Source organism: Microcaecilia unicolor, chromosome 14 (assembly GCF_901765095.1).
Source record: "Microcaecilia unicolor chromosome 14, aMicUni1.1, whole genome shotgun sequence".
Classification (NCBI taxonomy): Eukaryota; Metazoa; Chordata; class Amphibia; order Gymnophiona; family Siphonopidae; genus Microcaecilia; species Microcaecilia unicolor.
In genome coordinates, this window is record NC_044044.1 from 46752008 (window position 1) to 46765162 (window position 13155).

General features: G+C 44.4%; 1 protein-coding gene across 2 annotated transcripts in view; it reads right to left on the reverse strand.

The window, feature by feature from the left end:
- SH2D2A (SH2 domain containing 2A) overlaps positions 1–13155 on the reverse strand; it is a 40055-nt gene continuing 26900 nt past the window's right edge. For both annotated transcript variants that reach the window (XM_030188210.1, XM_030188209.1), the window contains exons 5-8: positions 12968–13133; positions 7399–7608; positions 4872–5399; positions 1–899 (exon numbers count right to left, since the gene is read on the reverse strand). In XM_030188210.1, coding sequence (XP_030044070.1) covers positions 738–899; positions 4872–5399; positions 7399–7608; positions 12968–13133 — 1066 coding nt within the window. In that variant the 3' untranslated portion in view covers positions 1–737. The remainder of the gene's footprint in view (positions 900–4871; positions 5400–7398; positions 7609–12967; positions 13134–13155) is intronic.

Consider the following 13155-nt stretch of genomic DNA (forward strand, 5'->3'; position numbering starts at 1 on the left):
TGTGCGCCAAAACTGAAATTACTACAAGAGCCACGCGGTAGCTTCATTTTGGCGCTTGTAGCTGCTTATGCGCCTTAGTAAAAGCGCCCCTCAGTGTTCTAATACAGTAACCATGGAAAGGATCAAGGGATTTTTGTGCAGTGATCATCACTGCTGGCCCTGTCCCTGTGTCTTAACATGGAAGGCAAAAAAAATAACCATTGTGAAAAAAAAAGCCCTCAGTGTGTCTGAGCTCGCGTCTCTTACGGTGCTGGGAAATGGTTCATATATGGTTACAGAAATATTTTAAATGAATAAAGGATAACTCTAGCAGTTATCCTCTGTTGAAGGATCAGTTAATGCTTTTTTGGTAAAACTTGTCTACATGACAGGATATTTAAATTAGTTTGGCCTTAAACATAGAACTCAGTGCATGTGTTGTAAATGTAAACCAGTGGGACAGCTTTGGTTTTCTGGGTTGGCTGACATCGACACTCCACTTCTAGCATCAGCTATGCACCAGTTCTGTTCCCGGCTGGCTCATTTATCTACAGATATTCCCAGAAGAGTTTTGAAAACCCATCCTTGATTGGTTCATTGTGGCTGCTTACTCTCGAATTATTCTTCTCAAATTTGTCGTTGGTCATGCCACAGCTAGAAAGATGCTGGGGATAACCAATGTTTTTGCAGTGCGGCACGCAGAGCTAATAGCTGTCCATCTTGGCTTGTGACGTCCTCCACCAATCGAGGCCTATAGTTTAATGTCTCTTCGAGAGTGCGAGCTTTCTCAACATAGAGCGCTCGGTGATTTTCTCATAGATGTTTTCAGGAATTTCTGAACCGGAGCGTGTGGCTGTTTCCCTGCTGTACACGGGGTCATCAAACTGCGCAGCCCTGGGGCCCTGTGTCTGGGATGGCTGCTGCGGAGAAACAAAACAAGATTTGTTTAGAAGTGAATGCTTTCCCAGCTGTAACATCTTTTTCTCGTGTATCCATGCTGCACTACTGAATGTTAGGCCTTTCTGTAAAGCTACCTCTTTACCACCTTACTACCTGTTTACCTCAAAACCCACCTCTTTACCACTGCTTTTGACTCCTAACTTACTTGCCCTGTCCTTTATCCTCACCTCTTTATTCCCTTACCCTTAATTGTTCTGTGTACTGTCTTATCTAGATTGTAAGCTCTTTGAGCAGAGATTCTTTGTGTATGGTGTACAGCGCTGTGTATGCCTTGTAGCGCTATAGAAATGATAAATAGTAGTAGTAGTAGTAGTAGTAGTAGTAGTAGTAATGTGCAGTCGCATCTGATAACTTATCGCCTTTAATGCCCTAGCTTTCCAACAAAACTCTTTAGGGAAGGGAAAGGGAAATGGGACTTGATGTACTGCCTTTCTGAGGTTTTTGCAACTACATTCAAAGCGGTTTACATATATTCCGGTACTTATTTTGTACCAGGGGCAATGGAGGGTTAAGTGACTTGCCCAGAGTCAAAGCTGCGGTGGGAATCGAACTCAGTTCCCCAGGATCAAAGTCCACTGCACTAACCACTAGGCTACTCCTCCACTAGCAACATTCCATGTAGAAGCCTGCCCTTGCAGATCAGCAATGCGGCCGCGCAGGCTTCTGTTTCTGTGAGTAAATACGTGCAGGACGTCAGACTCACAGAAACAGAAGCCTGCGCGGCTGATCTGCAAGGGCAGGCTTCTACATAGAATGTTGCTAGTGGAATAGCAACATTCCATGTAGAATCTCAAATAGGCTGGGATTCTGGAATCTTGTTATTCTTTGGAATGTTGCTACTTTTTAAGATTCTGCATGGAATCTTGTTAATGGGACTTAATATACCGCCTTTCTGAGGTTTTTGCAACTACATTCAAAGCGGTTTACATATATTCAGGTACTTATTTTGTACCAGGGGCAATGGAGGGTTAAGTGACTTGCCCAGAGTCACAAGGAGCTGCAGTGGGAGTCAAACTCAGTTCCCCAGGAATAGAGTCCGCTGTACTAACCACTAGGCTACTCCTCCTCTTTCTTTTATTGTGGGTTTCAGAAGGGACTCCAGAGATCTGAAAAGCTCACAGAAAACAGCCTCTCTGGATCTACACATTTGACCGCCTTCCTAGACAGTGTCAATACAACAAACTGGTTTTTGCCCGCACTGTAGTACCGAACACACCCTATTAGGGCTAACTAAATTCATTCATTCATCTTACACTTGACTCTGGTAGAGGTCCTCTTGCTCTCATGACCTTTCCGCCGCTTTTGACTTAGTGGACCATTCTATCCTCCACTGCTTAACAGACCTACACATCGCTGGTACCGTACCTGCCTGATTTGAATCCTATCTTGCAAATAGGACTTTCCAAGTTAAATCACATAAGTACATAAGTACATAAGTAGTGCCATACTGGGAAAGACCAAAGGTCCATCTAGCCCAGCATCCTGTCACCGACAGTGGCCAATCCAGGTCAAGGGCACCTGGCACGCTCCCCAAACGTAAAAACATTCCATATCACATATCCAGGAGACAACGATAATGACCTAGGCTACATCTCCCGCCACATTCTCCCCTACCTATCCACTGCTCTATCCCCTCATCCACCCCTCAATTTGCTCACTTACCCTTGCTCATCCTTATACTACTCCCCCCATCCTTGCATCTCTACACTCTTATTCCTTTTATTACACCGATAATACCCAACTTATTTCTCTTCATCAACACTTTGTAATCCCAATTACTATGTAAGCCGCATTGAACCTGCTTTGAGTGGGAAAGCGCGGGGTACAAATGTAATAAATAAATGGCAGGAGATTATTCCTATTTCTTACTCCCTTCCCTGTGGTGTACCCCAGGGCTCCATACTTGGGTTGATTCTCTTTAACATCTACCTTGCCCCACTTTGCACTTCTTATCCAATCTTTAGATCTTTCTCTACGCAGAGGATATTTACCTACTTTCTACTGGGATCCAGATTCCCCCTGTTATATCCATGATCTCTCAGATAAGTTAGACACAATAGGGTATCGATAATCAGCTCAAAATAAATCTGACAAAAACCACAGCAGTTTTGTTCTCTACTAGGAACTCCCCTGTTTTACCGAGTTTACCTAAAATATATGAAAATCCAGTTCCCCTAGAATATTCAGATAAACTCTTACAGGAGTCACTGTTGACTCAACTCAACCTTGAGTCACTGTTGACTCAACTCAACCTTGAAAGTCTTTTTTTTACTCTGTAGCAGATACTCTCTATTCAACTGTTCTTAGACATAGAAACATGATGGCAGTAAGGGCCGAATGGCCCATCCTCCATAACCACTAATTCTTCCTTTTCTTAAGGGATCCCACATGTTTGTCCCACGCTTTCTTAAATTCTGAAACAGTCTTCGTCTCCACACTTCCAGAGTCCTTTCCACGCATCCACCACCCTTTCCGTGAACGAGTATTTTCTTATATTCCTCCTAATCCTATTCCCTCTTAACGTCATCGTGGTCTCAGTCATAAACCTCAACATGTATATGCTGGAAGAGAGGCGGGAGAGAAGGGATATGATAGAGACGTTTAAGTACCTCAGTGGCGTTAATGTACAGGAAGTGAGCCTTTTTCAAATGAAGAAAAACTATGCCCCCTCATTTCAGAGTTTTCCTTCATTTGAAAAAGGCTCGCCTTATCCTGTACATTAACGCCACTGAGGTATTTAAACATCTCTATCATATCACCTCTCTCCCATCATATACATGTTGAGGTTCATAAGCTTGTCCCTATATCTTTTATGACCAAGAGTAGCCGCCTTCTGGACCGATTCCATCCTGTTTATATCTTTCCATAGGTGCAGTCTCCAGAACTGCACACAGTATTCTAAATGGGGCCTCACCAGAGACTTATACAAGGGCACTATCACCTCTTTTTTCCTGTTGGTCTTTGCAGCTCTTAGACTGTTGGTCTATTCGTTAATCCTTTCTATACCGGAGTATTGTAACTCTTTATTATCTGACCTCACATCTTCCAAACGGTGTTGTTTGCAAACAATACAAAACACTACTGTCAAGCTTAGCCTTGGAAAAAGAAAATTTGACAGCATAACGCCCTACTGCGTACTGAACACAGGCTACCCATTTCATAGAGGATACCATTTACAATTCTCACATTGGCTCACTGAATTTTCCATAGAGGCATCCCATCATTTCTTAGTAATGCTCTCATTCCATATGACCCCATCCCATGCCTTAGTGCTTGGCACAGCAAAATCTCTGGTTGGAGAGCCCCCAGGACAGGTTAAGTTTGGAAACTATTTTACTGTCTAAGGGTACAGGATGTGAACCCCCAGATTCTGTAAAGGTTGCCCAGATCCGCACTTGAACTAATTAGTTAATGAGCCATTAATTATTGGCATTAATTGGAAATAATTTTGACTTATCGCCCATCTGCTTGTGCACTATTCTATAATGCCACATGCCCAAAATGTCTCAGGCCCAACCCAAAAGCAGTGTGGCCTTGGAGGAGTATTGGTGAGTCAAGGGTGTTCCAAAAATGTAGGCATAGTGTTCTAGAATCCTGAGTCTAGTGTGGATTTTTCCAATGCCCAATTTTAGGCACCATTTACTGAATCCGACCTGAAAGGAGTGGAGTGGAGGAGTGGCCTAGTGGTTAGGGTGGTGGACTTTGGTCCTGAGGAACTGAGTTTGATTCCCACTTCAGGCACAGGCAGCTCCTTGTGACTCTGGGCAAGTCACTTAACCCTCCATTGCCCCATGTAAGCCATATTGAGCCTGCCATGAGTGGGAAAGTGCGGGGTACAAATAAAAAAAAAAAAAGTACTGTCTGTGGCAGTGGTGGGCTTTGAAAAGGGAGGGTTGAGAAGCCCTGCCCTAAGACATGTAAACTCCCCCTACCTGCAGATCTGTAGGCAGCCTTGTTGGACTGCCTGAACCCAGGTTCTGGCCAAGCGATGGTTCTGTTGCAGATGGAGCCAGGGACAAACCCGATGGAAGTGTCAAGTCGCCGTTCAGAATGCGCCTGGGTGCAGGTACAGGTAAAGGCGTGGTGAGACTTGGCCTCGTCTCTTCTGACAATGGCAGGTCTGCGGTCTCTTGTTGTTTTATGTTCACCTCGGAATATATATTTTCTGAAACAGTAGAAGTGATGGAGCCACGCCCCATGGCATAAAAGTCAATGGGTGGTTCATGGGGCAGGTGATAGATGTGTGTGGCTCGTGGCTTGCTGTCCCTGGGCTCAGCGTAGGTATGAAATTTCATGAGGAGGGTGTACTTGTCAGCTGGCTCCAAACAGTTAGCTGGTTCAGTCTCATTGATCTGTGGATGGTCAGCAGGAACAGTCTCCCTCTGTAATGTACTCCTGGAATCATGAGCATCTGGGACAGGGAAAATGGTGCCTGGTGCAGGAGGTCTACAATTAGGAACCTGAGAGAGAGAAGCTGAGATTAGAAAGTGATTTCAGTATTGTGTGGGTTTAAAACCAGATGTTGTGATGATGTGCTGGATTATTGGAGAATGTATTGAGCTAGTCAGAATTTTGCCCTATTCTTGGCTTGTTTAGGTTCTCTTCAACTAGAACAGTGGCAAACATGACAGGAACTATTCTCAGATCAAATATTCCCTTTCCCGGCTGGGATGCTGTGCAGGCAGCACTCACAACCTTTGCAGGGTGAGGGAGAAGAGGGAGGGAGTCTCAACCATTAACGGTGACACCTAGATGTTGGAGTGGGAAACAACAATGGCAGGGTTTCTGAGGTATAACTCCCATGCAGAAGAACTGCCCCAGCACTGACTGGCCTGTGAATTATGAGGGAACCAAGAGCAGCAAAAGCTGATTCTGATTAAGCTAAACTCATAATGGACCAACAGAAAATAACTGGGCAGAACTCCAAATCAATCAAAGACTACAGGTCCATGAGGCATTATGCAATGGGGACATACCAAGGCTGGTGCAGCCCGTTTCATAACTTCACGGAGAGGAAGTATTTCTTCATGGAGAGAGTGGTGGAATGCCCTTCCGCGGGAGGTGGTGGAAATGAAAACGGTAACGGAATTCAAACATGCGTGGGATAAACATATAGGAATCCTGTTCAGAAGGAATGGATCCTCAGGAGCTTAGCCGAGATTGGGTGGCAGAGCCGGTGGTGGGAGGTGGGGCTTGTGGTTGGGAGGCGGGGATAGTGCTGGGCAGACTTATACGGTCTGTGCCAGAGCTGATGGTGGGAGGCGGGACTGGTGGTTGGGAGGCGGGGATAGTGCTGGGCAGACTTATACAGTCTGTGCCAGAGCCAGTGGTGGGAGGCGGGGATAATGCTGGGCAGACTTATAACAGTCTGTGCCAGAGCCGGTGGTGGGAGGAGGGGCTGGTGGTTGGGAGGCGGGGATAGTGCTGGGCAGACTTATACGGTCTGTGCCAGAGCCAGTGGTGGGAGGCGGGGCTGGTGGTTGGGAGGCGGGGATAATGCTGGGCAGACTTATACGGTCTGTGCCAGAGCTGGTGGTTGGGAGGCGGGGCTAGTGCTGGGCAGACTTCTACGGTCTGTGCCCTGAAAATGACAGATACAAATCAAGGTAAGGTATGCACAAAAAGTAGCACATATGAGTTTATCTTGTTGGGCAGAGTGGATGAACCGTGCAGGTCTTTTTCTGCCATCATCTACTATGTTTGGTAACTATCTTTAAAAACTTGGTCAAAAATGAAATTATGGGCTGCCAAGTGACAGTTTCTGGAGGTAGACTTTCCTCCAGTCCTGGTTTTGGAGCTTGTGTCCCAGTGCATTGTGGGATTTTTAGATCCTGTTTCTCACCCCTTCCTGCCCATTCATGTTAGGTATCGGAATGGATAAGAGGTGGAGGTGGCTGAAAATCTCCCTTGAAAACCAGGATAATTTATTGTAGATTAATTGTACATGCAAGTGTGAAATGATGACTGAATACATTTTGATATAAATGCATAGCCTCTGAATACTGAACGTCATTGATCTGAGCATTATTTGTATATACACACTTCATATCATTTAAAACAGAGGTTCCGAAACCTCTCCCGGGGCTCCCCAGCCAGTCAGGTTTTTCAGGATATCCACAATTAATATTCATGAGAGAGATTTGTATGCACTGCCTTCATTGCATGCAAATGTCTCTTGTAAATATTCATTGTGGACATCATGAAAACCTGACTGGCTGGGGAGCTCCAGGAGAGGTTTCGGAACCTCTGTTTTAAATGATATGAAGTGTGTATCTATAAATAATGCTCAGATCAATGACGTTCAGTATTCAGAAGCTATGCATTTATATCAAAATGGACCAGGCTAGAGAACCACTGAATAAATGAATAAGGATTCTATACTTCAGTAGGTTTAGCTCTGGCTGTCCCACACAAAATTCCTGGTTTTATAATCCCCAAACATTGTGGCCCCAGGTTTACCTCCTGGTATGCAGTGGATTTTGGCTTCTCACTCAGTTGTGCCTCCAGAGATGGAGGAAAGCTCGGCTGGGAAGGGGCTTTGGCCTGCTTCTGGACTACAGCGTAGGGATGGTCCTTGGTGGCAGGAGGGTCACTGCTCTTTGTGCTCGGAACTGGTGGTATCTCTTCGGTGCTTAGTGGGATTTCAGCTTGGACCGGAAGTGCAGAACTCTAAAAAAAATATATATATATAGAAGCAGTGACCATTTGACTCCATGTCCAATTAGCATGCAGCTGAAGGTGTTTTTCACTGAAACATTTTCCATGGGCTATGTGAAATGAGCTGGCAGCTTGGGTGTAAAAGGAAACATCTCTACTACCTGTGCTAAATTCACAAGAGAGATTAGAAACAGATAAAAATGTAGGTAGATAAAGACTATTTGACCTTTCCAGTTTGCCCGTCATCTACTCTCCCTATCACTCCCTTAGAGATCTTGTGTACTTGTCCCAAACTCTCTTGAATTCAGATACAGCTTTCATCTCCACCACTTCCACTGGGAGGCCAATCCACAAATTCCGTTCTTCTTTCTGTGAAGATTACATTCATAACAAAAGAAAGTGGGTGGTGACTAAAGATCTATCCCACTGAAAGCCTCACACATATTACAGAGGTTCTCAGCCCAGTCCTTGGGACACATCAAGGCAGTCTGGTTTTCAGAGTATGCACAATGCCTATGTAGGAGGTTTGTATGCAAATGATCTATCTCATGCATATTCATTGTGGGTCTCAAGTGTTACACCACTTCTCCCCTACTCCACTGAAACTAATGGGAGAAAAAGGCAACTTGATCAATAAATAGAAAGGCTGCATGTGCTTCCTCACACACAGCCTCTGACCAATAGAAGAGCTCTCCTTGCTTCCTTCCTGCAGCTTCTGACCAATAGAAGAGCTCTCCTTGCCTTCTTCCCGCAGCTTCTGACCAATAGAAGAGCTCTCCTTGCCTTCTACCCACAGCTTCTGACCAATAGAAGAGCTCTCCTTGCCTTCTTCCCGCAGCTTCTGACCAATAGAAGAGCTCTCCTTGCCTCCTTCCTGCAGCTTCTGACCATTTAAATTTAATTTATTTATCACAGAAAGTCTGTGGAGCTCTGCATTTCTGGTTCTGACATTATGTAATGTTGCAGCCCGCTACAGATAGTATTAACATTCATGTGGCCCTTTATGTTTATTTTCTGTTTTATTCATTTATAGCCCACCTTTAACCAAGATGGGTTACAACATAACATACATGTTTAAAGAAACAAACTACAAAACCACATAAGTGCAGTGAACTAAAGACAGTCAGTAAGGCTCATATAAGTCAGTGCATGTGATAAGCTTGGCCTAGGGTTACCATATTTTGTCCCTCAAAAGGGAGGACACATTCCCCGCCCCCTTTGATGCCCTCGCTCCGCCCCCTGTCACATTTTCTCCTCCTCCCTGTCACACACCCCGTCACTCCCTCCCTTTACCTTACTACTGCCCTGGTGGTCTAGTGACCTCTTTGGGGCAGGAAAGAGCCCCCTCTTTCCTGCCCGGAACGCTGACCCGCATGCATCCTTCCTGTTCATGATCTCGGTGCCGATTCAAAATGGCCACCGAGAGTTGAAGTCTCGCGAGGTCACTTCAACTCTCGGTTGGAGGGGAGGCTAGCAATCTGCCTGTTTGTCCGGATTTCTGGACAAACGGGCAGATTGGCAAAACCCGCCCGGTTGCCCAGACGTCCTCAAAAAGAGGACATGTCTGGGTAAATCCGGACATATGGTAACCCTAGCTTGGCCTAACAGCTACTATTTTAACATTGCCTTAAAGGAGGTGACATTTTGTTTGTAATGTTAGAGCCAAAGGCAGTTTGTTCCACTCTCTGGGTCTTGCTACAGAGAAGGTACCAGTTCTGGTGACATTCAATCGCAAGTCTCTCATATTTGGCACAACGAGCAAACAGGCACTTGCTGAGCACAGTACCCTTGATGGTTCATATCTCTGCAACGCATTACCCAGATAAAAAGGTGTGTCCTGATACAACCCTGTATGTAGTAATAACAGCAACTTAAACATTATCCTTTGTTCCACAGGAAGCCAGCGCAATTGTCGTAGCAGATGAGATACATGTTCAAATTTTGAGAGTCCAAATATGAGTCGCAAAGCAAAATTTTGCACAACTTGTAAAGCATGTACACACAACAGGAAGCCCTAAATAACACAAGAAACTCCAGACCGCTCAAAACACAGCAGCCAGGCTGATATTTGGTAAATCGCGATTCGAAAGTGCTAAACCCCTCCGAGAAAACCTGCACTGGCTTCCAATCAAAGAATGTATTACCTTCAAATTCTGCATCCTAGTCCACAAAATTATCTACGGCCAAGTCCCAGGATACATGACAGACCTCATACACCAACCAATCGGATCATCTCGAACATACCTAAACCTCCACTACCCAAACTGCAAAGGACTTAAATACAAAGCAACCTATGCATCCAGCTTCTCCTATATAAACACACAACTATGGAACGCATTGCCAAAAGCTGTGACAGCAATCTATGACCACCTTAACTTCAGGAAATCACTAAAAACCAACCTGTTCAAAAAGGTATACCCCACCACCCCAACATAAGTACCTACACTCTGCAACACAGCAAAACCAAAGCTCGTAATGGATACGATATAACCTTTCCTCTCCTCGATCCCCACTATACCTGAAACACAGGTATTTGTTTCTTTACCGGACTTGGTGAATGCCATTACGGTACTATGTGTAAGCCATATTGAGCCTGCAAATAGGTGGGAAAATGTGGGATACAAATGCAACAAATAAATAAAATAGTCTAGAGAACTTCAAAGCATAGCCTGTACCACTTTTTGAAAAAATCTCTTCGCTAACAGAGGATGTAGCTTGCTTAACAATCGCAATTTAAAATATGAATTTCTGATCAGTGCATATTCCGAAACTCCACACTTCACTTGCTACCTTAATGGGAACCCCGGCCAATAGGACAGTGGAAGAAAAACTAGGGGCCACCTCTGAGGACATAAATAGTACCTCTGTTTTGCTCACATTTAACTGTAACTGATTTTGGGTCGTCCATACTTGAATTCCTAGAAATACCTCCTGTAACCTCCCTACAGTGTTTACCATTGATGACTCAATTGGGATAATAAATTGAAAGTCATCTGCCAAGACACCCCAACTGATTTCAGCAGTTTACATAACGGACCTAAATACGAGTTAGACGGCATAGCTGAAAGTGCAGATCCCTGCAGAACTCACAAAAGACTGTGACAACCGGTCCCTAATATGGACATGATCTATTGTATGCATCAAAAATTCCTGGAACCATCGTAGGACTGTTCCTGCAAGGCCACATTCATATAAACATTGCAGCAAAACTTGGTGATCCAACATATCGAAAGCAGTGGGAATATCGAGAAACTCTCTTTTTAAAAACCAATCAATATGCCGATCTAAGCTGTGGCGTACTTCATCCACAGTTGTTGCTAATATGGTGTTGGTAGCATGGGGCTTGCAAAAGTCATACTAGTAAGGATCCAACACAGAAACCTGAGACAGATAGTTCTCTAATTGCATATATACCAATTTTTCAATAAACTTAGCAATTACTGGTAATGAGGAAATAGGATGAAAATTGGGGATCTCCCTAAAACCCGAGGATGGACTGTAGCCATTTTCAATTCCTCTGGTACTAAACCTTTTCTTAAAAGCGAATTAACAATTGTGGTCAATGCTGGAACGGATAGTTTTTCTACACTGTTTAACAGTGCAGGACTGCAAAGATCACCAGCCAACGCGGTTGGCCTACTTGAACTCAAGTAGGCTCTCATTTTCACCTCTTGTCACGTCATCAAATGTATCCCATTGACATGTGAACCCCTCTGGAGAAATGACCAAGTGGTGGAAAAGATGCTACAATTTGGCGAACCTTTGTTTCAAAAAACTAACCATCAGAAAACGAACAATTGGCTTCCAACGACTTATGCTCGTCAGTTAATAATCAAAGAATAGCAAAAAGTTCCCTGGGATGATTTAGGGATTCTCCTATTTTTGTCTGATAAAACTGATGCCGCTCCTGACTCACAGTTACTGTATATTCATTCAATTTAATCATGTACCCATAATGCACATCAATACCCCGAATATGCCTCTACTCCCTTTCCATTTGCTATAGTTCATGTTGCAACTGACGTAATGCAACATTGAATCACAGCAATGGCCCACCCTTATTCTTCCTAATTACTTTTTTCAGGGGAGCTACTATATCTTATGCTGATTGTAATGTAGAATTCCAGTGACTCTACCATCACTTCTGGCTGCAGTGCGGACACATCTCCCAGCAGTGGAGACCATACAGCCAAAAAGGTCAAAGGATCCACTTTTGGTTGAATGATCCTAAAAGCATCCTCTCCCCTCCTACTCATCGTAACTTGTAATGATGGAATATCCAGCAACACAAGACAGTGATCAGTCCAGACAATAGGCAAAATTTGCAATGTACTCAATGAAACCCAATTTTGTGACACAAACACCAGATCCAATATATGTCTGGCTGTATGTGTTACTTGATCCTACCACCTGACAAATCTACCACCGTCAAAGCATCAAAGACTAAGGAGGCTAGGGCTTTTCAGCTTGGAGAAGAGACAGCTGAGGGGAGACATGATAGAGGTATATAAAATAATGAGTGGAATGAAACAGGTGGATGTGAAGCGTCTGTTCACGCTTTCCAAAAATACTAGGACTAGGGGGCATGCGATGAAACTACAGTGTAGTAAATTTAAAACAAATCGGAGAAAAGTTTTCTATACCCAACGCGTAATTAAACTCTGGAATTCGTTGCCAGAGAACGTGATGAAGGCGGTTAGCTTGACAGAGTTTAAAAAGGAGTTAGACGGTTTCCTAAAGGACAAGTCTATAAACCACTACTAAATGGACTTGGGAAAAATCCACAATTCCAGGAATAACATGTATAGAATGTTTGTACGTTTGGGAAGCTTGCCAGGTGCCCTTGGCCTGGATTGGCCGCTGTCGTGGACAGGATGCTGGGCTCGATGGACCCTTGGTCTTTTCCCAGTGTGGCATTACTTATGTACTTATGTAAATAGAATGTGAGAAAATGACGTATTAAAATCCCCTATCATCACTAATCTAGACATCTCAACAGAGAACGTAATCCATAAATTCAACAAAGATGAACAATCTTGTCTCAACTTAGCAGGAGGGCAGTATACCAAACGAATAGACAAATGTAAATTTCCTAACACTAATGCATCTGCAGCAGAAATGATTCCCGCATAAAGCAAATATAACTGCAGTTCCTCCTTATAAAGCAAAAGGTTGCCCACCCCTGAAGCGTTTTCCTTGCTCCCTCCTGCAGCCTGTGACCATAAAAGTGCGATCCCTGCTGCCTGTGCTCTTCACCACAGCCTCTGAAGAAGAGCTCTTCTGGTTACCTGTGCTCTCTCCTACAACCTCTGGCCAATAGAAGAGGCCTCCAACCTTGTTCACAGGTAATATAGATTCTCCTGCTTCCTACCTTGCTGCACGCTGTCGTCAGAAATTCATCGAAAGGTGGAATGGGCAGAGTGTGGTAATGCTGGAGCAGGTCCTGAAGCAGAGTATGAGCACTCTTCTCTCCAAGGATCACATACCGCTTGTCGTCCAGCTGATCCAAGACAAAATGGCGGCAGCGTTCTGTGCCCCTGCAATTAGCAGGAAAGCAGA